The 26,412-nt window shown below is 45.3% G+C and overlaps 1 protein-coding gene across 1 annotated transcript in view; it reads right to left on the bottom strand.

Moving 5' to 3' along the window:
* CASQ2 (calsequestrin 2) overlaps nt 1-26,412 on the bottom strand; it is a 56,716-nt gene that overhangs the window by 21,871 nt on the left and 8,433 nt on the right. The window contains exons 2-5 of the mRNA XM_080915503.1: nt 13,124-13,208; nt 9,847-9,947; nt 5,452-5,563; nt 2,853-2,926 (exon numbers count right to left, since the gene is read on the bottom strand). Coding sequence (XP_080771629.1) covers nt 2,853-2,926; nt 5,452-5,563; nt 9,847-9,947; nt 13,124-13,208 — 372 coding nt within the window. The remainder of the gene's footprint in view (nt 1-2,852; nt 2,927-5,451; nt 5,564-9,846; nt 9,948-13,123; nt 13,209-26,412) is intronic.

Here is a 26,412-nt window from a genome sequence, read left to right as displayed (position 1 = left end):
TTTTTAAATCATATTTATTTGTGTGTGTGTGTGTGTGTGTGTGTGTGTGTGTGCGCACACACGTGCACACACACACACACACGCACATGTGCATTTGGGTATGCATGTGTGTGTGCATTTGCCAAATGGGTATATATGGAGGTCAGAGGACAACTTATGAGAGTTCTTCTGTCCACTTTGGGGTCCCCAGAATTGATTCCAGGTTCTCAGTCTTGACAGCAAGCACCTTTACAGCTGAGCCATCTCACTGGCCCACACTAAGACTTTTAAAAGTTATTAGTTCGGTTGACTTCAGTTGAGACCCACTGACTTTCAAATCTATACCAGCAACCATGTCCTCCCTCCCTCTTTACAATTCACCTCTTGATCTGTCACTGCTTTTTACTAGTTTTCTGCTCTTTTACTTTTTCTCTCACATTAAACTCTAACGTCTACAAGGCCAAATATATGTCTTGCTTGATGCTGTTGTGTTTTGGGAGTCAATAATTCACTCAGTAAATACTTGTTAAATGAATAGATGAATTCGTTGAATCCATGAAAAAAAGAAAGAAAAACCACGGTGTTGAATATTTTCTTAACGTGTGAAAAACTGGACCCAAACTCTGTTTCTAACAGTGGCTTCTTCCCAGGCCTTTTAATGTCCTCAATAGATTAAAGACTTTCTTTTTCCCTTTAAAGCTTAGGTTTGCAGTCTCCAATTATTTGAGGATTTTTCTCTCCTTGATCTGCGGCCAAATGCCTTGCTGCAAACAGGACTATCTTCTGCTTCTCCGGCTTTATTACCTTTTCCTACTCTTCAGCTCTCTCGCCCCCTGCTGGACATTGCCGAGACTGCAGCCGTACCTTCTGAATCCCACCATCTCCCACTGGGACGGATGCAAGTCTCAGGTGGTATTAGGCTGGTCCGCACTCTGTTCCATGGGGAGGTACAGAGATGACCTTTCTCCTTTAAAGGGTGTAAACTGCACAAAGCCATATTCGCAGGCACGCTTCCAATGCTATTTTGTTAGTAAAGCAGTTGTGGGGGTTTCTTGGCCTCCCCTTCATCATGGCCACGGACATAGTCACACTCTGGGTAGATTGGAAGTTACTTCTACAGACAAACACTACCCCGAACTCGGAACAGCATGGCACTCAGAAGACTAGGGCCCTGGTGACTAGCTAAGCCCACCTGGCCAGCGTTCTTGCCTTATCCCTACAGATGAACCCTCCTTTTACATTTTTAAACATTACACTGGGCTGCATCAGACCACTGTCATGAAACTGCATATCTCTCCATACCCCACTGCCCGCGCCTTTCAATGCCCTCTCCCTTCATTCCCTTCTGTCTTCAGCCTCTAATTTAATGTCATGTGTACTACAGGGTTCTATGTATCTACATAAAATATAGAACTCGTGTATTAGAAAAAAATCATGATAACCCTATTCCTTAGACTGACCCCATTCATTCCATGTGGTGATCTCCAATTGTATCCCATTTTCCGGCAAAGAACTTAACTTCACTCTTCTTTATGACTGAAAAAGTCCGTTGTGTGTACGTAAATGTCATTGTATTCATATGCATGTAAATTTTATGTGTCTAGATAGTTTGTACATTACTTCTGAGCTTGTTTCCTGGAAAGGCCAGAACATGGTATTGGACACCCCTGGACCTGGAGTTACAGATAATTGTGATCTACTTTATGGTTACAAGGACTTGAACCTGGGTCCTTTGGAAGATTGGTCAGTGCTCTTTAACTGCTGGACCATCTCTCCAGCCCACATTTTCTTTAACTGCTTCTCTGTTTATTAATACCTGGGCTGATTCTATTAGGCTAGTTCTTTTCTTTCTAACAGGGTCTCAAGTGACAAGAGTGGCCTTGAACTCCTTATGTAGCCAAGGATAACCTTCAGTGTGCTGCCTATGCAGTGTTGAAGATCAAACCTAGGGCTTGGTTCACGTTGGGCGAGTGCTATACCAACTGAGCAACTTCCCCGGCCCTCAGAGCTCGTAACCTACAATCTCATAGTCACCCCTGGCTCAGCAAACCCAGAGACCATGATGAATCCAACTCGGACTTCTACACGCATCCTGTCTAGACCCCTCCTCCTGAGTCTAGATGTCTTTTTATTGATAGCAGTTCTTATGGCTAGATAACATCTACTGCATGGCCAAATTCAGGCCACACGCCCCACCTGCAGCTTCCTTCTGAGCACAGCTGTGTAGAAGAGTGTCTTTCATGTCAGTCAGGACCCAGAATACATCCAGTCTTACCAGTCGCTGACTATGTGACTCAGTTGAATGCACCTGTCACTCCTTGCTTTGATTATTCCCTCTATGCACTAAGAACACTTGGCCCCCTTTGATGGGCCTTCAAGAGGGTGGTCCTGCCCCACAGTAAGTACTTGAGAGATGATCATTAACAACATCTTGCTATCAATTCTTTTATAAAAATATTTATTTATTTCATATATATGCATACACTGTCCCTGTCTTCAGACACACCAGAAAAGGGCAAGGATCCCCATTACAGATGGTTGTGAACCACCATGTGGTTACTGGGAATTGAACTCAGGACCTCTGGAAGAACAGTCAGTGCTCTTAATTGCTGAGTCATCTCTCCAGCCCTTGCTATCAATTCTAAACCTCAACCAATTAGGGCAAGCTTTCTTTGACTTTAGATTATTGGAATCATTAGCTAGCTCTTCCTTTTGGACTTTGGACTGGAAGACAAGGACCATATTTTCAAAAGTAGTTTCCCAGCATCTTCTAACACTTCTGGACAAAGAGGCAAAGAAGGATGGTGGAGAGTTCAAACCTTGATTGTCCGAGTTGTCGAATGTGTTTAAATCGGGTTTTCATAGGTACTTACCCCCTTGTCAAAGGTGGCAAAGAACTTGATGTAAGGCTGGAAGTGTTCAGCTGCCTCTTGGAACGCTTTGTAATCTAGGAGGGAAGAGAGAAATGTTTGCAAGAAGCAAACTGCACACTTGGAAAGAATGCTGTTAGACAGCTATTTAACACCATTTTAAACAAATAGTTGGCGTTGAAATTGAGTGTTCAGTGACCGAAGAAGAGCCTTCTTCTACCACAGGTTTGTGGACAGAAAGCAGGACATACGGGAAACTGAAGAAAAAGAAAAAAAAAAAAAAAACAATAGACTCCCCCACCCACCCCCACACACCTTCTTTCATCCAAATGCATGAAGTTAAAACTGCACCTGCTGAAGTCAGTTTCTGCATAGATGAACCCCCAAGTAGAAGGAAAACTCACCACACTGTGTTTACAATTAAGAGAAAAACACTGCCCCATATAGTACTTTAAGCTTCTCCAAAGGAGGGCTCCTAGTTTTCTTATGCTTGCTTATTTTTTTCTAGTTTTTCTATGTTTGCTTTTCCTTTTTTTTTAAAAAGCAGTTTAGTTTTTCAGCATTGCCCTCCTCTCTATCCTCCAACTAATACCTTCTGTCTGCCCCCTTTCCCACCATGTTACCAAGCCCTGGGGTATGAGGCAGTAGACTGCCACCAGACAGAAAACTGGTAAGGGCCAGCAGAGCCAGGAAACCCAGCTACTCTCATATTGAGAATGGCAGGTGTTTTACTCTGCTCCTGACCAGGTTCCTGTCCTGGAACATGTGACCAGGACACCTTACTGAGGGGACTGTGACAATCAGTTTATAATGACACCTTGAAGTCTTTGCATATGCAGATGAGGCATCCCTAACATCTCCCACCAAGCCACTTGAAAGCACCTGCCTCTAGATCCCAACCCACCCACAAACGTTTATAAGGCCCTATGCACGAGGAATAAACTGCACGAGTTATTTCATCAAAGATCATCGGAGAGTGGCTGTCTTGTTGAGCTGTGACACTCCAGGGGAGAGTTTCCTCTCCTTAAGCTGGACCTCGGCCCAGACCAACCAGCCTGGTGCTTGCACTTGCCTGCGGCCACTTCCTGCTCAGTGGCCCCAACTTTGGCTCCTAGATTCCAGCTGCACCCCAGCACACAGACCTACACAGACCAGCACTAGGGGACAGAGGTTGATCGAGATGTCTCATCTACACCGAAAACTCATAGAGGTGCCCTGTCTACACTGAACACTGTCTACACTGAACACTCACAGTCTTATTCTCAGGGTCTCACTATGAGTACTTGAGTTGTCCTGGAACTCACTCTGTAGACCAGACTGGCCTCAAACTCATAGAGATCCACCTGTCTCTGCATCTGAGGATGAGATTAAATACTGTGCCCCCATGATCTGTAAATGTAAGTATTTAGAAGGCAGTTTGATAACATGAGATATAATGTGGGGGTCATGCAGGAATTCAGGATGCAGTGAGGGATGAGTATGATCAAAGTACCGTTGTGTACATGTATGAACGTTTCAAACACTGAAAAACGGGTTACGTTTAAATCCTGATCCTCTGAGAAGGTTATTTTAATTAAACCAAGCCTGTACTTGACTCTGGTTTCAAACATGTATCCAAATTTGTCACGGAAGGAAGAAACCACACCCATATGAGAATGCCTTGCTTACTACACAGCATGAAATGTGGAGTCAGGCCTTCCTCTCCGGGAAGAGAGTTCTATAACCCTGCAATTCTGAGCCTATGTTTACTTTTCTGTAGACTGACTTCTTCAATTTCATTGAATATCATATCTCTTTAAAAAATTAAAAAAAATAATATCTGTTCTCTGCTGCACCCACATCACATAAGCACACACTCTCTCATACACATACACATACATGTACACACAATGTACACAAGCACCCATACCTACATGAACACACACATGCACACCTGCATATGCACATTTATCTGTGCACACATGCATAGAAATATACCACACATGTACACACACAGAGAATCACAATACAGGTGGCATCATAGGCATAGACCGTTGACCAGCTCTGAGCTTGACCAGCTATAGTCCAGTCTCTAGCAACTACTGAGCCCATTCCCACTCAAAATTCATCTAATCCTCTGCAGCTAACAGGGAAGTTCTCCAGCTGGTGACCACAGGAACTGCCAGCATAAGAGCTGGTCACTGTGTGTCCAATTTACAGAGGAGCCTAATGGGGAGATAGACAGGTGGGAGAGTGGAGGAAGGCAGAAGGCATTTATTCAGTCGGTAGGATACATACACATAATAACACACGCATGCTTATACACACCAGCACATGTAATAACACACATACACTCATACACACACACACACACACACACACACACACTCACAGAGCTTTAGGGTTAGAGAACACAGCCTAACCTTAATGGTCTTTCCTCCTCTCTGCCTATTTGCATGATTTCTGCACATATGTCCCTTTGCACAGGCATCTGGAAGAAATCCAGTGTCTACTGCTCTCAGCAAAAGAGATAGCAAAGCCATACTCTCTACTAGGATAGCCTAGCACACCCAGTAAAGAGCGAGCCTTCCGACCCACAGGCCAGTGTTGACAGACAACTTACATTCTGAGTCCTCATTCTTGAAAAAGCCAAGGAGCTTGATCTGGTCCTCGATGCGCTCAAAGGCTTGGACTTCCAGCTTGTTATTCACGATCTCCACTGGGTCTTCAATGAGCTGGAATCATACACACACAAAGAGACAAAGACGTTTAAGAGAGATCTCCAGTGGGAGACAGAGCACTCTGGAGGGAAGAGACACGCGTACAGAAATTGTGAAAGATAGGCAGACATTGAAGTCAGGCCATGGTCTGTATCTATCCTAGTGTGTGTGATTGTGTATATGTGTGTGTATGTGTGTGTGTGGTTGTGTGTGTGATTGTGTATATGTGGTTGTGTATGCAGACACAAAGATTAAGGTCTTGAGAACACCCATCCCAGCCTACTACAGTGCTCCCAGGAAGACTTGGTTTTACCTTTGGATGGTTGTCCTGGGGGCTATTCCATTCCTCTTGACAGTTACATTTTTTTAAGATTATATCTTAAGTTTTAAAGTGACAATTATAGCTATGCATACATACATACATACACACACACACACACACACACATACACAGAATGTGTGTACAAGAGAGATAGAATAAGAGAGATTGTAGTGCACATGTGTGAGTGTGTGGGACCCATGTGTTGAAATATGGAGAGCACTTATTGGTGTCTCTCTCACTCTCTTGCCTAGAGACAGGCTGTCTCACTGAACTGGGAGATGCCTTTCTGGCTAGGCTACTGGCCAGACATCTCTCAGGACTGACTGTCAACTTTTTCTAGTGCTGGGTTTCAGGTACAAGAAGACATGGCAGGTTTTTTACGTGGGTTTTGGACATTCAAACCCAGGTCATCTCCCCAGCCCATAACTGTTTGTATTCCTGGAACACAAAGTGCTAGGAATTATGAATAAATTGTTAAATGATTAGATGAAGCCAATTAACACTCATTACCTCAAATATGAATATTTTTGTCAGTACTTGATTTTTTTTAAAGGTTTGATAATATGCATTGAAATCTTACTGGTTACCATAAGCATAAAGTACATGTAGAACAGAGCATAACACGGAAATAGTCAAAGTTTTCTTGGTGTGTATAGATTAAACATAATGATTTTTAAATACCAAAAATTGCCACAAGACTATCTTATTAGCTCTTGTGTTATTAATGATTTAAGGTCTAGGTGTACCTCACTCTGTTATAACAAGGTGCTATACACTTGTTGTTGTTTCTAAGAAGGACTGAGGCTTCCACCTTTTGGCCTTTCTTTTATTGAGCTTCATATGATCTATGAGTTGTTTCTGGGGTAATCAGAGCTTTCTGGTGCTAGTATCCAATTATCAGTGACTGCATATTATATCTGTTCTTTTGTGACTGGGTTACCTCACTCAGGATGATATTCTCTAGATACATTCATTTTCCTAGGAATTTCATAAAGTCATTGTTTCTAGTAGCCCAGTAGTACTCCATTGTGTAAATATACCACAATATTTGTATCCATTCATTTACTGAAGGACATCTGGGTTCTTTCCAGCTTCTGGCTATTATAAATAAGGCTGCTATGAACATGGTGGAACATGTGTCCTTATTGTATGTTTGTGGTATATGCCCAGAAGTGAAATAACTGGATCTTCTGTTTCTTTTAAAAAGACATTCAATTATTTTAGGTTCTACATGTAAGTAGAAGCATACCCTGTGCTTTGAATATGATGTGTCTCCCACAAGACTCGAGTGTTGAAGGCTGGGTCCACACCTTGGGCTTTACTCGCAGAGGTGTGGTTAGAGCATAAAGCCTCTGATGACTGATGAAGCTAAACTCTGTAGATGCTGTTGGGTCGTGGTGAGAATTAGGAGGGAAGAAAGTAGGTCATGAGGATGTGCCTGTCCTAAAGGCTGAATTTGGTCCCCAGAACCCCCCCCTCTGTTTCTTTCTCTCTGTGTGTTTCTCTCTGTCTCTCCATGTCTTTGTGTCCCTGTCTCCCTCCCTCTTCTCTCTCTCTCTCTCTCTCTCTCTCTCTCTCTCTCTCTCTCTCTCTCTCTCTCTCTCTCTCTCTCTGCGTGTTTCTCTCTCTTTCCCACTCTTTCTGCTTTCTGGTCAGCAGGAGGTGAGCAGCCTCAGACCTGTGCCCCTGCCAACCGGATTTCTGCTTTTTCTCAGACCCAATGCAATGAATTCAGCAGACTTTGGGCTGAAACCTCCAAAACTAAGAGCCTCTTTTCTTAAAAAAATATGTTTCTCCCAGATGTTTGTCACAGTGATCAATGTACAGTATGTGCCCAAACTCAGTAGCCTAATGCTCTCCATTGTCTTCCCTTGTGTCTTAGGAACAAAACAGTTTTTTCATCAGTTGAGTTCATAATCCCATAGCATCTCTTGACACTAGATTCAGGAATGGGAAAGTGGCCTTCTTCTGGCTCAGTTTGCTAAAGGCCTTGAGCAAACGATCCTTTATTCTTAAGAAAACAATGGGGAAGGTTATCTTCTCTTCGTGGACATGAATAAGGATGTGTGATAAGTGGGGTCCTTCTATGGCTCATCCCATCACCAACCTTGCAGCACCCACCTTGAAGTCAAAGGCCACATGCTAGCTAGTTCTGTGTCAACCTGGCCAAGCTATAGTTATCTGAGAGGAAGGAACCACAAGCCTCCATAAAATCAGGCTGCAAGCAAACTTATTAAGCATTTCCTTAATTAATGATTGATGGGGGAAAGAGGATGCCCATTGTGGCCCATGCCATCCCTGGGCTGGAGGTCCTGGGCTCTATATGAAAGCAGACTGAGCAAGCCATGAGGAGCAAGCCAGTAAATAGCACCCCTCCATTGGTTCCTGCTTCCAGGTTCCTACCTGCTTCAGTTCCTGCCTTACATCCAGGAACTATGATATAACCAAATCAACTCTCTTCTCCCAAGTTGCTTTTGGTCATGAAGTTTCATTGCAGCTGTAATAACCCTAAGACAGACTACACACTGAGAACAGAATTATCAGTGGTTTGCAGAGATGAAACCTGAAGGCAAGTCTAAACACTGTCCCTAACTCTGAATTGCTACTTCTGTGGGTCAGTCACACAGTTTATTGTATAAAGCATTTAGAGTCTTGCTTCTAGGAGCTGTCTCTCCCTCTCTCTCTCCCTCCCTCTCTCTCTCTCTCTCTCTCTCTCTCTCTCTCTCTCTCTCTCTCTCTCTCTCTCTCTCTCTCATCTCGTAAGTTTAAAACAGTGCCAAGCTGGCCTCAACTACAGTGTTTTTTCTCTTGACTATTCCCTAGGACTTCTGGGGGGGGGGTCAATGAGATAGCCAAGCATACCCTATATTTGGCAGTCTCTTTCTGCCCTCACTGGCTTTTGAGCGTGCAGAGAGATCAACTTCCTTAGTGTCTGCTGGAGAACTGATGTGCGTGGTCAGCTGTGAGTTCTTGGTGTTATTGTTGCTGTTTATTTTAGGGACAGAGTCACTTCACAGAGTCCAGGCTGCCTCACAGAACCTAGACTAGACTCTCATATACAATCCTCCTGCCTCAGCCTCCCCAATACCAGGGTAGCATGATCATCACTCTTGGCAGGATTGGGTTTTTTAATCTGTGAAGAGAATGGGTTCCAAGGCCATTAGCCTCATAGCTATGATCAGGAATGTGACTTTATGTGTGGCCAAAATATTTTATAATGTTTTTTTTTTTCCTCAGTTAGAACTTGTGGATTTGAGAATGTGGCATCTCCATGACTGAAACTGACATTTTTGTGGTGGTGCTAGAGTGACCCAGGCGGTGTGTCTTAGCTCTGTCTGTTTGTTTTTAAACATTTGCTTATTTTGTGTGTAGGAGTGTGTGTGTGTGTGTGTGTGTGTGTGTGTGTGTGTGTGTGTGCACATGTGTGTATGGCAGTGATGGGGGTGGGGGCTGGAAGCTTTGATGGGGAGTGGAGCGTGTTAGAAAACAACTTTCGAGAGTTGGCTCTCTCCTTCCACCCCAATGGGCTCACTGTCGGCTCAGAAGATGACTCAGGGAGACTGAACCTGTGGGTCCCTACCTCCATCTCTGGTGACTGTCATGCCCCTCTTTGCTGCCTTTTCTGGGCTTTCTCTGTGTCACTGTACTAATGTCAAGGGACTATCAGCGGGTATCAGGGTGTAACTGGTAAGAGAATACCATGTCACTTCTAACACACACACACACACACACACACACACACACACACACACACACACACACAAACACACACACTACAATTTCTATGGTGACTCAAGGACCTGCTCTCTAGAAAAGGTTCCACTATAACCCAAGTACTGTTTATATGTCCTCACTGTCTGGGAAGCCCAGTAACTGCCTGAGGTCACGCCAGGCTCTCTGGCTCCTCTAGTTCTGCACCAGAGCTGTATCTGCTTCTATATGGGACAGCTGCACACAAACCCCCGTTAATACTTACATCCAAGAGAAACTCCACCAAGACATCCGCTGCAAACTCCCCATCAAACTCAATCGTACGATCACCCTTCAGAACATACAGGCTTCCTTCTTCACTGAAGCCTGAAAGGAACAGGGGGCCAAAGTCAGGCAGGTGCAGAAAAACCTTAACTTCGACTCTGAGTGGCGGTTAGGTCAGGATTCAGGATCCAGGGAACTGACAGGTCAGTCTGTCAGGGTCTGTGTGCCTGTGTGCTGGAAGCCCTCCACGGAGATCTCTGGCCTGTCTAGGTGCGTGGGTTCAGGCGAAGGGGAGAGAGCTCGGGCAAGGATGGGAAAAGGCTTCTGCAGCCTCCCCTGCTGGTATTACCCCACCTCCATTTCCACCAGCAGAAGAGGGGTGCAGGGGAGCTTCTGGCGGTGATTTCAGGAGAGCAGATCTCTTCCCTAAGCGGTGGTGTTTCAGCTCTTATGACAGAAGCTCTCAGACGATGGATTACTCCACACCTTTAACATTTCTGGATAAGATTCTTATATACAGCTTTGGGATGGGTCAGGGTGACAACTGGTACTTTCTATTGGCTTGGCCTGAGAGCTTGGGAACATCTCATCTACATATTTGGGGGCCTGGTCCTGCCTCTACATGACTGGTCTGTCTTGAACCTCTGTGACCTGTGGTCACATCCTCACCTGTGTAGAAGGGACTTGAGGCGTTGACCTTCTTGACTCAGACCTCTCTACAGAGGGCTGTGGGGGGTTTTAGCTACTTGAGAGGGACCTGATCTCCTAGGAGATTAGGAAGCTTCCTATCATCCCTTAGGGTGCGGGGGTGGGGGGGTGGGGGGTGGGGTGGGCTTTGACCTATCTCGACCCGGAATCTGGATACCTTTCACAGCCCACAGCCCCACAAGGATCGGCACTGAATTCAAAAGCTGTCCTCCATTTCATTGCTGCCTAGGTTTCCACAAATGCTGAACCTTGCCATTCTCCTTGTGGATACCTGTAACATCACCGTCTGTCTACCTGTCATCTTGCCCTGGCTTCAAGGCCCTCAATCCGCTAATGCCAGCCCCACCTCTCCATCCACCTTGGCTGGACCAGGGAGCCGCATCTCTGAGACACTCTTTTTGCTTCTGAACCGCTTGCTGATTTGAAAGGATGTGTCTAGCAAGAGGCACAGAGCAGGGCTTTACTCCCTTTTTTCTTTTTTCTAAACTCAGAGTGACCTCCATCCCCGACTCCATCTTAGTGACTCCTTCATGTTCTGGCTTTAAGCTCGTTTTCATGCAAGGTCTCCGTCCTGCTCCCATTGCTTGCTGGTACTTGCTTTAATAGGACAATCTCTAACAGTAAGGGTGTTGTCTTCTCCAAATCCCAGCCTCTTGCTCAGAACCTGGACATGCAGATAGACAGCCCCTCTGAGTCACACACCTCTTCACTGAGGTCACCGGCAGGTTCTGGGAGGGCAGACCACAGCTTCGCTTTGCCCCAGCACCCAGTGCTGTGCAGTGTACTCGAACCAACCCTTTCTGAAACATGGTATCCTTTCAGCTGAATATTTAATAGCCAAGGTTGATGTGGCAACTCCCCACCATCTTTAATTCTTCGGATTACTTGTTTTCAGACTCTGTTACCTCGGAAATGCTTTCTCCTAATGAGTCACAAAACACACTCAAGAGCAGGAGGCCCGGGCACTGCCTGCTGCCTGACCGTCCAACTAAGGAAACCCTGGCACATTCCAGCGCTGGACAGAGTATGCTCCACTCTCGTGATTTCTGATCTTAAAATCTTTGTTCCAGGAAGCATCAGTCAGGGTCCTGCTTAGGAGTTTGTCCCAAATGAGACAGGGTCAGAGCTCCATCTGCAGCTTTAGCCATAGCCAAAGTAAGACAACAAGAAGAGGGTATAGGATAAAGGCGGGTTCACAGAACACAACCAAATCTTTAAGATCCAATATCTGGAGGGCAGCTGCTTCACCCTCAAAGGCAAGCTGAGAGGACATGTATATAGACATAGCAAGCCCACCATGCACTTGGCCTGTCTGCTCTTGTGAGTTCTTGCTCATCCCATGCTTCCTAAGTTTGAATATTTCTAGAACACTGGCATTTTTATTTAAAGTGTACTAAAGATGCTCCCAAATAGCAGCTACTCATTAAAACAGTAGTGGTTCGTGGGAGAGGCTAAGAATCAGTGAGCTGCTGGGGAAAGAGGCAGAACTCATTAGATTGGTTTTGACTCCAGGAAGAGTTGAATGTGTTTTACTTCCGTGCTCTGGGCAGAGAAGGTATTCTTATTATGTCTCAAGGGAGAGAAAAATGCCAGTAAGTCACCATTTTACAGGCACGAATGTGTCTAACTTAAGTAGTTTTCTGTAATGTAAATCTTATCTTTAAAAATGTCTGGTCTCCTAGAAAATAAAATAGGAAAACGTTGTTTTTAATTTGCTAGCATAATGCACCTGCATGCACCTGCATGCACCTGCATGCACCTGGGACAATGCACCTGCATGCACCTGGGACGATGCACCTGCATGCACCTGGGACAATGCACCTGCATGCATCTGCATGTACCCGAAAATATCCACTGAACCACCACTAAGATTTTTTTCTCTTTGTGTTTACTACTCCACTCTCAATTAACCTTTCTTCAAAGGTACTGTTTCAAAACCTCCTGCTATTTTTAATAGCCATTCTCCACTGGTCATGCAGAAAAAACCTAAATAGACACCATTGGGGGGTGGTATTTGGAAACCAGAGGGGTTCCCTGTGCCCTTTCTTGTTGGGATTATGGAGTAGGAATCGTAAAGGGCACTTGGTGGTGACATATTGACATGGGAGATTACAGCTCCCAGCATATTGTCTCTCATACCATCCCTCACCTAAATCCACCCAGGCTGAAGGTTCCCAGCTGGGGTTCAGTCTTAACGCTGAGACCTCCACAGGCTCTGCAAATGCAGCATTAAATGGATGCTGCTGGAATGTTCTCAGACAGGCCCATTGAAGCCACTGAGGCATTGAGATGGAGAAGCTGGGCTTCTAGCTGCCGGGAGCTGTCGGTACGGCTCAAGTGCCTCACATTAGTTTCTCCTGCAAGTTCTCTCTGTCCGATACTACTGCAAGGATAAATGAAATGATTCCTGCCAAACCATTAGATGGAGGTCTAGGTTTTCTTATAATGAGCTCAACTTTGACCCAGAATGGTGCATATACTATCTTTTACTATGTGTAAAGATAAATATAACTTTACTTTTTATGAGATAGATTTGTTTCTTTCTAGCAGATTTAAAATTTCACACTTACCCAGCCTCTTGGCAAGTTTGGCCTCTTTCCTTGAATCCACCATCACAAAGCCTATGTTTTTATGTTCCAGGACCTGGGCCACAAGCTGAAAAGACAAATAGGTAGGGAGAATAGATTAAGGGAAGAGAGAAGGCAGACACCATCACAAGGGTCAGTTCCATGCCTCTCTGACCGCAGATGAACAGGGAGAGTGCTGAGAATCCAAGAGGCCAAGAAGAAAGCCCTGGAAAAACACATCCATGGCCGAGAGCCCTTTCTGCATTTTAGAAAATAAAATGGGGGCACAGAGAATCTGAAAGGAACTGAGGGAGCTCAAACACCTAGTGGGAACCTGATGTGAAGCTGTGAGATCTTTCGTGGTTGCCAAATGAACACACCTCCTATTAAAGGAGTCCTGAGGACTGAAAGCTTCCTGCTCCTTAGCTGCTGTGATGCAGGTGCCCACTGGCATCCAGAGACTTCCTATGACCCACAGGGAGAAAGATCTATAAGGAGTGTCTGAGGATGAAGGTACCACTGACCCTAGAGGATGCAGCGGAGCCTTGGATGGAGAGTCAGCTGAAAACCACACTGAGTAGACAGCAACATAGAAGATGATACTACGTGTAAGACTGGCATCCAGCTAAGCTTCCCGAGACTCAGATATGAACAAACGAGGTCTCTAAATTCATCGAGTGCCATCTCTCTGTCATCTTGCCATCTCAACAAAAAGGCTGGACAGAAATGGGGAAATCATAAAATGTGAGCTGTCTGAGGACTAACCCTGGGATCTTACAAAGGCTGGCCCATTACTAGCTGAAGCATTGTGCTACACTTTGAGCCCTAACACTACTTTTCAAAGGTCTGTGCTCATATGCAGTTGTAGGAAATGCAAAAGTGGGATCTCTTTAACACACGTGTGAAACTGAGGTACAATGTCACAATGCAGATGGTGCCAACAATAGTTAAATACAGAGCATTGCCCATCACCACAAGGGACCCGTTGTTGCCCTTCATAGTCACAGCCACCATGAGCTATTACACCCCATGCCACCTTTGCTCCTGAAACCAGGAATTCCCCCATCTGCTGTCAATCATATGAAGTTGTCTAAATGCAGAATCTTGGAATCATGTAGCAGGTATGTTGATAAGATACGCTTCGCATAATGATCCATCTGGAGGGTCTGTTGTCTTGCTGACTATATCACCAGGTATGCCCCTTTTCACTGCTGTGTAGATGTCTATGGCGTAGACGTACCACAGTTTGCTTAATCATTCACCTACCAAATGATATCTGAGTTGTTTGCAGCCATTGGCTCTTTTGAACAGAGTTGCTATGTGGGACTTTGAGTTAAGCATTAGTCTTTAAAAAGAAATTTATTTATTTATTTATTTATTTATTTATTTATTTATTTATGTATCACATGTATGTGAGCACACTGCTGCTGTCTTCAGACACACCAGAAGAGGACATCAGATCCCATTACAGATGGTTGTGAGCCACCTGGTGGTTGCTGGGAATTGAACTCAGGACCTCTGGAAGACCAGTCAGTGTTCTTAACCGCTGAGCCATCTCTCCAGCCCTAATGTTAGTTTTAATCTTGGGAATAAATGACTAGAAGAATAAATTGTGACTCATGTGGGAGTTTCAGGCTTAGTTCTCACTGAAAACTCCAACCTGTTCTCTGGGCAGACTGGACTGTTGCACATTCTCATGAATATGTGTGAGTTTCCTATAACCTTGGTACTCCATGGTACATCATCATTTTACATTTTAGTCATTTCTCCTAGAAGTGCAGCAATGTTTCCTACTGGTTTTAATTTGTGCTTTGTGACCATTTATTTGAACATGTGCTGTATTTATGTATGTCTGCTTCTGTGAAATGTCTCTTTGTGTTGTTTGCCTGTTTTTATCGTGCATATTAACTACTCATTTTCTCCTTTTTGGATCCCCAGAGTCCTAATAAAAGTTGGCCATAGTGATGTGTGTCTACACCCCCAGCTCTGGGGATGCAGAGGCAAGTGGATCCCTGAGGGTTCCTGTGTAGCTAGTCTGTGAGTCATTGAACCCCAGGTTCAGTAAGAGACCTTCTCTCTCTCTCTCTCTCTCTCTCTCTCTCTCTCTCTCTCTCACACACACACACACACACACACACACACTAATGCAGAGAGCATTTGAAGCAGTCATGCACACATGAAAACATGCACACCACCTCCAACACACAAAAGGAGAATTTAATTTCCATAAAGTCTAATTTAGCAATTTTTCAATTATAAATGAGATTTTGTTATTGTTGCTTTTTTTCCCCTGGGACAGGGTCTCATTATGTAGCTGTGTAACAGGCTGTCCTCGAACTCACAGAGATCTCTCTGACGCTGCCTTCTACATGCTGGGATTAAAGGTATGTGTCACTGTGCCTGGCTATAGATGGGAGTTTTAATGTTAAGGACAAGTGCGAAATTCTGAACTGTACTTTCTTTTCTCCAAAAGTCTTACAGCTTTACTTTTTGTTCTATGGAACACAGACCATTTTGATGAAATTCTGGAGAAGCTGTGAGACAGGTTGGGCACCTTTTGTCCTTTTGTGCTAGTTGACCCCAGCACCATTTGTAGATAGGTGTCTGTCCCCTGCACTTAGCTCATGCCTTTATCAAGACTCGGCTGACACATCTGTGTTTGTGTGTGTGTGTGTGCTCTACTGTCTCCAGTCTGTCTGTCTTTCTTTATAGACATACCATACAGTCTAGGCTGTAGCCTCTGTGAAGTGAAACAAGAGTTGTGTTTCCAATCAATTCTTTTTGTGGGTTGCTTTAACTGCTAATTTTTCTCTTATACTGAAGCTTCAGAATAATCTTATTTACACACAAAAAGGAATCCTCTTAGGGTTTGAACAATTATGCTATCATTATATTATATTGTGTTCTGGTGTGTTGTATGTACACATAGATGTATGTAAGTAAGGTGTAACTGTATTAACTCTCTTATTAAGTTGAAGAGTCTGTACTGAGAGTGCTGTCTGTCAATGTGGGAAGATGCTATAGTTCTCCATTTATTTCAGGACCTTCCCAACAGCATCTCTACTCTGAGCACATAAACCTTTTTGCTTGTTTTAGTTTTTGACGAAGGGTCTCATGTAGCCCAGGCTGGCCTTAACTTCTGATCTTCCTGTCCTCGACTCCCAAGCGCTTGGGACTGTTGGCACGCACCACCACACTCACTTCAGCGTGCAGAACCAGTGCAAGTTTTGCTAAATTTACATCTAAATATTGGAAGTCTTTTGCACCTAGTAGCATATTTTTAGTTTTTGAACCTGTACTTTTTTTGTACAGAATATATCATTGCATTTTTATGTTTATCTTATAGCTTGTTACCTTGAACTCATTGATTCTTTCTAAGAAATCTTTCTTTGGAACTCTTGTAAACTTTCTGTGTAGATAATTATGCAGAAACTTTATCCCTTTCTCATTCTTCCAACATTTCATTTCTTTATGCTTCCGAACTCAACCAATGAGAGCTCTCCTGTTTTGAAGACAGTACCTTGCTTCTTACTTGGTGTTTTGTTTATTCTTGTCCCGTTTTAATTATTTGCATCTGTCCTACTGATACATCTCTCTTCCCTTTCCGTCCTTCCAGTTCTGTTACATATTTTGCAGTCTGACTCTGTGTATTCTATGATCCTTTTGGGGTTTCTCATCTCCACTGAGTAACCTGGAACTATTTGGCTCTGAGGGGGCTCTCTAAGTCGCGCTACCCTCTTCTATTCCTGTGTCTTCCCTGGTTGTAACGTGTCTCCTTCCTTCGACTCCCGAGTCAGACTTCCTAAGGTCGGCTTTGGTGTATCGATGCTTCCTTGTTCTTAGTTTCTCTCTTTTCCTCTGACTCCAGACAACTCCCCTTCCTTTTAAGACTAAGGATCCTGAACAGAATATCACCTGAGCTCTGCTCCAGGAGTGCCTGGGTGTGTGGGGTGGACCCCAGGAGCAGGGAACAGATGACACCCTGCCTGTCTCAGAGCTTTCTCTTTCCTTGGATTTTGTTTGGAACTAGGAAGGCTGACAACTCAACATCACCACTAGTGTGACTCACCGTGCACTTTCCTGAGGTGGCCAAGCCAGTCTTTCTGCAAGACCCCTTGGGTATAGGCTATTGCACGCAATCCATCAGACCATGTTGTGTTTTGTTTTCCTAATAAATACCCTCTTTTTTATTGCCAGCCACACTGTCCTATTTACTGAAATCAAAATCTTGAGTGAATGCTCCCCTGTCAATCATTCCAAGTCACAAGATCCAGCTCTCAGTACAGTAAAGTCCCTCTTCTCCAGCATGAGCCTCTCTGAGAGCAGCTCTTAAACTTCAGTATGCACAAGAATAACCTGGGGCTCTGTGAAAACGGGGCTTCTTGCTCCTTCTCTCCAGAGCATAGAAGACAAGGCTGGGGTAGGGCTCAGGAATGCACCTTCTCTTCAACCGCACAGCCGCACAGCGGTAGTGATACCTCAGCTCTGGAAAGCACAGTTATTAATGCTGTCCCTTCTGAAAGCTACGCAGCACTGTTCCAACTCAGGTTGGCTGCTTTAATCTCTCTCCATTTAGTGTAGGAGATGAATATTAACAATAGTTTTAAAAAGAGGGAGAGGCCATTGGGATGACTCATCGGCCACTGAAAGCACTTGCTCTCTCTCTCTCTCTCTCTCTCTCTCTCTCTCTCTCTCTCTCACACACACACACACACACACACACACATACACACACACAGTGAAAAAAAAATTAGAACTTTAGGTAAGCACAAATGTGTTCCTCTCCTGGGCATTTAAAGCACACTCTTTCCTATCTACATGGAACTTCTGCATACTTGAGCAGTAAGTACCTATCTCTGTCCTATGCCATAGATTAATAGACAGAACAAACTGTCATAGATGGGCCAGAAAGCCCATTACCTGAGATCTACTTTCCTCCTCCCTGTTTACCCTCCTCTTCAGCATCCTGACTAGAAATCCCTGCAGCGCCTGAATTATTACCAACTTCACTAGACCCAAAGCCTGCTTATCAGATCTTGCATGCACCGCTAACAAGCTTAAACCAATGGTAGCCAGGGTCACAGACACCTAAGGGTGAGACTCAATAGGGAAGGTAGCTGTGGCGGAGACTTGGGGCCTCTGAGCTAACTTTTTATGTGACTGGGTCCCTAAGGACCAGTTGTGAATGGGGAGGCCAGAGTAGGCAAACAAGTCACTTGCCTATGGCTTGGTTTCCTCCAGCCCACACTCCTTCATCACACCCAACCCCCCACGTCACTGTACACCTTACCAAACTTGGATGACAACAGCAGCCCCAACTCCATTCTTCCACTCCATTCTCCTTTCTAGAATTCTAGTGGTCCAGCCCCAGGAGTGAACTGGGACACCCAGTGTTTAACCTGCGGTGTTCTGTTTCTGTACTGATACCCCTTCCTCAGCAAGGAGAGAGGCAAGCACCTTATGTGTTCTGTGCAGTTCCTCAGAGACAGTCAGCACCTTCGTGGGTCCGAGGGTGAACTGGTATGAGTACTTCACGAGTTCAAAGAGCTTGTAAGCCAGAGAAGCAAGAGGCAATTATCACCAAATACTGTGAGTCCTGTGTGAGATGAAAGGTCACCTCCACACTTCCTAAGTGCCCATAAAACTGGAATACTCTATACACGACTGGCTTTCTCCTGTTCCCTTTCTGCCTTTCTCTGGGGGCAGATTGATGGGTTAGCCATAGACTCCCTTGAGAGTCCATCTTTGGGACTAGGCCCATCCATTGGCTGGTTATGTGAAGCTTCCAGAATGAAAGCATTGCTCACTCTCTCAGAAACACTAGGATTTGGATAGACATTTGCTGATTCTTTGAACCCAAATGGACTTCTAACAAAGTTCCATGTAAAGAATATCATACATGACATGAGGAATAAATAATGTAAAACTGATAAATGGATGTTTCTGGCATGTGTTTCTCTTTCAGGTGTTATATTCTATAGATTGTCTATACCACTCTTGCTGCCTGAATGATGAGACCATGTGTGTGCCATGTTTAAATGAGCGGGTGACCTATGCTTGCTAGACCCTAGTAAGGAAGAGCATGGGACTTATTGCTGATTTTGTCACCAGCCTATGCTGTGACTTCACTGCACAGAGGAGGCAATAATACTGTGCCACAGGATTCTTTTGAAGATTAACTGAGACAGTGCATTATGAGGGCTTGACATGGTTCTTCACACGCGGTAGGTGCTTAATAAATATTAAACTTCCTTCCTAGTAGTATGATACTTGGATAGGGTTCTGGGTCATTACTGATCTCCAAATGCCAAGGCCTAGATTATCAGAATGGAAAGAGAAGTAAGAATCATTAGCCAAGGATGAGTTAGTAAGGGTGAAGGGGGGCAGCTGAAATAGTAGAGCAAAGTTATGAAGTCTCATAAGAGAGAGTTTGTGGGCAGGGGTGGGGAGTGGGGTGGAAAACCATACAGAGCCCAGCAGGCCATGATGAGTGCTGTGGGTGTGGTTCCACACACTTTGGGTGTGTCTAAACATCCCTATATAGCAGCACAGTCCTGTATGGTATGGTCTTCTGCCCCTTTGGCCTCCCCAGGAACACTCCGTATCTTGTGTAACACAAGAACACAAAAACATTCCTTGCATCGGTATGTGCCCTTTGGGACATCTGGAAGACTCCTCCCACCATTCGCCAACTCTGCTACCTTTGTAGTGTATTCAGACATGTTAGCTCCCCAGAAGGGGTCCCCCGACACGTACTCCCAATTCAATGCTTATTCGGGTGCCCCCAGTTTTTTTTTTTTGCAACTGTCCCTTGGCTTTTCTATGATTATTGTCTCTCTACTGTTGGCATTTGCTCCTGCAGGCCCCGTGTCTATGTGTGCCTTCCTCCCCGGGCTACATCTAGTTCTCAGGAGAGCAGATGGACTGATCCCCAAATTACAGCCTTAAGTAGATGGACAAATTAAAAAGGAGATTGCTTGAGAGAGTGGAGGCCAGTGAGACACTGGACAGGACAGGCAGAAGGAGTGTGTACATCAAGGGATAAAAATAGTGTCAGCTTAGGTTTGAAGGTGTGTGTCAAGGGTTGGACCTGAACAAGCTAACTTAGATTGTGTTTGAGAAAGCTAAAAAGAGTTCTGTGTAATGCCAGGCATGGTGGCAAATGCCTTTAATCCCCCAGCACTTGGGAGGCAGAGGCAGGTGGATATCTGATTTTGAGGCCAGCCTGGTCTACAAAGTGAGTTCTAGGACAGCCAAGGCCACACAGAAAAACCTGTTTCAAAGAACAAATAAAATAAAATCCTGTGTTTACGATGTGTAGGGAAAAAAAGGACTTTGGATATTGTGGTTGGAAGTTATAATTTGGAGCTAAGTAGAAGTGAGCAGATCTGAGTTCAGAGGAGATAGATCTGAGGGCCCAGACCAGATAGAAGAAGGAGCAGGCATTCAGGTGGCTGGCAGATACTGTGGTCTCTCTCACACAGAGGTGGCTCTGGGAGAAAGCGGGAACCATGGGACAAAGGGCTGGAACCATGGAGAAGCAACTGCCTGTGTGCTGAGTCATGTGAGCTGATACCTACTCAGAAGCCTTTCCTTTTCTATTGACAGAGATTGGAGAGAGAGGACAAAGAAGAGGGGCCACAAGGAGGGTCAGGCTCTCCACCCAGAAAACAGAATAATGACAAACAGTAATAGCAAGAGAATGTTCCAGAACTAGGGCCAGCTTCTCAGAACAGATAGAGCTGCAGTGAATTTATGATCTCAGAAGGAGTTCAAGATATACAAAGGATCTAGAGGAGGGGGCATTCTTGGGGCTGGTGCAGGAGAAAGCTGTAGGCCAGTGTGGGTCCTGTTAGAGGCATGTGCCTGAAGAAGTACCCATCCTGGGCAAGGAGGCATGAAAGAACCATTGTGGCACCCTGACTCCAAGTCACTAAGGCATGGCATCTCTGAAAGTCCAGGAGGGGCAGGACTCCCATCGGATCTTCCTTCTGGGCTGGAAAGTCATGGATGACCTTGTAAAGAAAAGCCGGGACAGAAGCCAGAGCAGGGAACAGGACAGTCGAGTGGGTGGTGAGGACAGGCTGCAGCAGGTGTGGCTTGCTTGTTCCAGAAGTTTGTCCATGAAAGGAAGTCAGTGCTCAATGCTGTGAGATGGGACAGGTCCCCCCTGCTGCCTGACCCTGGGCCTCAGAGGACAGGGCATCCAGTAGGTCTGTGTGTGCATCCCAAGTCCCTTTATAGAATTTATCAGCTCTAACACGGGGGCAGAGATGAAGACACATCCCATGAACTGTCTTCATTGTCAGAAACAGGAATGTCCTTCCTAGTTGGGGGGAATATGAAGGGTGGAGACACTGGAGAGAGTGACTTGGAGGGAGGCTGCTGTGATTTTCTGCAGTCTCAAGAATCCACAAACATCAAAATAAGGAGTCCTGGGATTATGCAGATCTCTGCTCTGAATGTCTCTCAGGCCAGCCATTAAAAATATACTGGCCGCACTGATGTCCTTTCCAAGGAAGCTGCCAGCTGGGGAAGGCTGTTCTCCCCAGCACATCTGGCCACATGCCAAACTATTTAAAACCCTGTCCCCCGAAACACGAGAGCCCACGTTTATCTCCGGTAATCTCCTCTCGCTTTTGGCCACTCTCAAGCAAGGCCCGAGCTATGTATAGCCTGGCAGTTGGCACACATTATGTCCACCACGGAGGCTGGCTGTGGAAGGGGACAGCTATTTCTGAGAACCAAGCATGCACTGAAGCCTGTGAGGCTGATGTTGGACAGCTCTTGGAAGTGCTGAGGGGGAAGAGAGAGGGGCTACTGGTTTGCTCAGTTGGCACTTTGGGCTGTATTCATTGTCCCCTCTCCAGGCTGAAAGTTCATGAAGCAACTACAGCAAAACAGCAATTCTGGGAACAGTGGAATGGCTCAGAGGCAAAGGCACTTGTCACTAAACTGGACAACCTGAATTGATCCTCAGTACTCCCATGGTAGAAAGGGACAAATGACTCCACAGAATTGTCCTCTGGCCTCCATGTATGTACCATGACATGAATGCACACAAACTCTCTCTCTCTCTCTCTCTCTCTCTCTCTCTCTCTCTCTCTCTCTCTCTCTCTCTCTCTCTCCCTCTCTCTCCCTCTCTTGTATACACATGCATACGAACAGATAATTAATGTTTAAAAAAGACAGATAGCCCTAAATCGGTGTTCACTATGCCAACTACAGCACCAACTACCTTAAGTGAACTATCTTTTAGAATTGTGAAAATCTCCCAAGATAAAGCTTTGCAGATGGCGAAATGGGGAAACAGAGAGGCTAACCCACTTGTCCAGAGTTTTTAAGCAACTTCACTAAAAGCCCAGACCTGATACTGTTCCAGAATCGCAGCTCTCCTCTGTAAAGAAAATATCTTGTGTCTGTGTGGATGTAACACCAGTCAATAATAAATCTGATGGCCTATAGCTTAGGCAGAAAATAGGAGGTGGAACATCAGGGAGGCAGAAAGGATTCTTGGATTGTTCCAGGCTAGGAGATTTGCCTAGGCAGATGTGACCAGACAGATGCATGGTGCCTGAGCACAGGTACCCAGCCACGTGATAAAGCACAGATGAGAATAAATGGGTTATTTTAAGTTATGATCTAGTCAGAAAAGAACCTAACTATATGGCCAAGGAATTTGTAAATATATTTTGAGACTAAGTCTTCTTCTGGGAGGAAGAACCAGACTTAACCTATACACTCCTCCAATGCAACTTACTTCTGCAGAGGGAACCAGAGGGCCCTGAGCCCATGCCCTGGCTCTACTGATGACCAGCTGTCCCCTGAGCAAGTTTTAGCTTTCTTGATCTTCACGTTTCTATTCTAAAAGGAAACAAGAGCCAACAGTTGCTGGCAGAACTTGTATGCAAGTGCTTCCTGAAGGCTTCTTCCCTGTAAAACTATTACAGAGAAAGCTCTATTCTAAGCCTTACCCTGACCACAAGCACACATCAGCATCACTTGCAGGGACAGCTGATGCTAACACAACTCATGGAGCCCACCCAGAGCTTCTAACTCAGCATGTCTGGGATGGAACCCTGGAACAAACATTTCTGACCAGATCCCATGCAGAGCCCTGAGCCCACATACGGTGAGAACCTTTGCTCCACACAGCTTCTAGCATATGAACATAGCCTCTCGCTGCACAGCCTTAGGTGATATCCATTATGACAGAATGAGGGAGGCTTTCCCTGCAGGTCAGTGCTTGTGTTTATCCATTTTATACTAACAAGAGCCTTTCATGGAATAAGAAAAACAATGGGTTGATTCCCAGTAAAGCACACACACACACACACACACACACACACACACACACACACACACACACACACACGCAGTGTCCAGAGACTTTCTGGGAGCAGAAAGAGAAGCCTTCTATCTAAATTCACTTTCTCTTGGTTTATATCATCCTTCATGAGAAAGTGGAGGAGCAGGCGCCCACCTGTGAAAAGACCTCCTATACATAAACGAAGGACTTCAACTCTGTCTTCTGTGGACACTGAAAAGCAGGAGTCTGCTCCAGCTTGGCTGAATCTATGAAATGTCGAGTTTCACCGGATCCCTGCACTAAGGAGGCTGAGGCTGATGGGTCTGGATCACAAGTTCAAGGTCAGTCTGAGTGACATATGCAAACCCTGTCTCCAAAATCAAAGGAACAAAACAACAGCAACAACAAATTCTGACTAGAATATTCCGATAGCATCTACTAATGATAGCAGATACCATGAAAAGCTAGCTTGTGTGGAGAGAGATTTCATGGGATGCCACATCCAAGGCCAATTCAAAAGCAGTCTTTAGCCTCGTACCAAACGTGTGTGAGTCACTTTACACGTGTCTTGTATCTGTTTTACCCTTATAAGTGGCCATTTTGTGACCACTGGGATATTTTACGAAGCAAGCACCCGGTCTTGGAGAATCCTGTCCTGCTTACAGCCACCCGGTTAACTCACAGATTCAAAGTCATTTGCTTCACAGGTAAATTGGGGGTGGGGTGGGATCAACCAATAGCTTGATCCCCTGAGCTGGGACGGCTGTGGGGAAGGGTGAGGCTGAGACAGATGAGCCTGGTAGGGGCAGCCCAGCGCACAGCAGATGGAGAGGAAAGGCTGCCTGGCTTGGGTACCTGGCAGCAGGAGGGAGCTCTTGGAACCAGGCACCTTGGACACTCCGATGTCTTGCCAGCCCACTACATCGCAAGATGGCATGCTGGATGCCTTCCTGAGGGGCTGTCCAAGCAGAGACAGCTTGCATGGATAATTCAGGCCTGCTGCATGTAGCTTAGAAACCATGGGAGCTTCTGAGGTTTCTTCAAGCATGCCAGCACGTCAGGCTGAACCGGCTTTCTAGGGAGAGCGAGTCATCTTAGGTGCGTGCTGGGACTGATGGTCACACAGCACGTCATGCCAACCTGCAAGGCAGAACTTGCAAGACAGCAGGACTGGTGATGAGGATGAAGGGTCTTCCATTTTTCCCAGTAGACCCTGCCCCGCCTTCTTTGACTGCTTTGTTATATAAGAGTTCATACCATATTTCTGTGATGCTGGAAATGACCCCATTTAAAATTGTATGACTGTGGTGGGGTGTCTTCCCCCAAGAACACAAGACTGCGTTCCTGAATGGAGAAGCTTCGAGATGAACTGTGATTCTGATCAACAGAGCAGGATTTATGTGTCTGGCTTAGGCCTGAGTGTCACTGAGGGCTTTGTGAGATGGGAGCAGTAAAGAGATTCCCAATATCTAAACAGCGGATCAGTTCAGAGTGGTTCCCGTTTGTTTTTATTAGCATGTGCACAAATGCATGTGGGGACACGTGTGCCATGGGGTTCATGTGTCACATCATGTATGTAGAGGTCAGAGGACAACTTTCTCTCCTTTCACTCCTACATGGGTTCCAGGGTTCGAGCTCAGACTATTAGGCTTATGTGGTAATCAGCCTTAACCACTGAGCAATCTTGCCAGCCCTCCATTTGTAAAATCTTTATTTCTTCATTAATTCTATAGAGGGAAGGCTTAACTATAGTCATCTGAGTCCATACTCCCCCAAGATGACCTACACTATATAAAGTGCTCACCAAAGGTGCATTCTCTAGTCCCACAGCACCGGAGTGTCACATGAGCTGGGGGTGGTGGTGGTGAGGGAGAGGGAGTCTCCTAGGATAAATAGCACAGGCTCTCTGCAAGGATTCTTTCTCAGAGCCAAACCAAAATAAGCCTGAACTCATCTGATTTTGTTTGGAGTGGAGCAGGTGTGAGACTGAAGAAGGCTGTCTTTGGGCAGGGAGCAATTGGAAATCGTCCCCGAGTCCTGCATGCATTGCTCTTCTCTGCCCAGTATTCCCACATCATTCCATCTGTAGATCAACTTGACTCCAGCAACTTCATTCTGCCCTGGGGTTTGGAGGAGCAACGGCTGGGACATGTGCCAGTGCTAAATAGGCTCAGAATTCAGGGTCAGCCTTAAACAGCTCGGGGCCCTCTGCCCATGCGCACAGATACATGCTGGACAGAGAGTCCCAAGGTTTGGGAAAACAAACAAATATACAAACAAAACATTTTAGTGGGAGGAAGCAAAGGGGAACACACGGCTCCTGGGTCTAATGAATTCAACTCCCTTTCTACTTTGTACTGAAAGAAAGAAAGAAAGAAAGAAAGAAAGAAAGAAAGAAAGAAAGAAAGAAAGAAACCCAAAAGCTCGAGCTGGAGAGACAGCTCAAAAGTTGTCCTCTGGCCCATGCACCATGATATACACCCACCAAACAAATAATTTAATTTTAAAAAGAAATCAAGAAAAAATATATTTCCAATTACACATGTGTGTATAAATCCCTCTTTTTCTCCATCTCTTCTCCACACATTCATTCATCCATCCATCAGCATTCATTCATTAAAATCTAGCTGGGAGTTAAGCTTTTGCCCATTTACACTAAGTAACCACAAAGGAATCGCACAGAGACCAGGACAGCGTAGTATCACTAAGTGTGGGTGAAAGTCCAAAGTATCAGACACAGACTTTGTACTACTTACAAACCTGAAACTATCCCATTCGGCTGTTCTGTGGGGGTAGTGGAAGGAACACGCCTCCATGTGCTAGCAGAACCCTGCTTCATGCTAGATTTCTATTTCATTGCTTTGTGCTTTGGGCAGCTTTTACTGGGCTCTGACCTCTCTATAATATAATGTGGGAATATCTGAATTACCTAAGCTAGTATATGCAAGGCCTCTGCCAGGGGCCTGGCTCAAAAACATACTCA

This window comes from Micromys minutus, assembly GCF_963924665.1.
Source record: "Micromys minutus genome assembly, chromosome: 4".
Lineage (NCBI taxonomy): Eukaryota > Metazoa > Chordata > Mammalia > Rodentia > Muridae > Micromys > Micromys minutus.
Note: the sequence above shows the minus strand (reverse complement) of the source record. Positions and strands in the feature narration are given on the sequence as shown.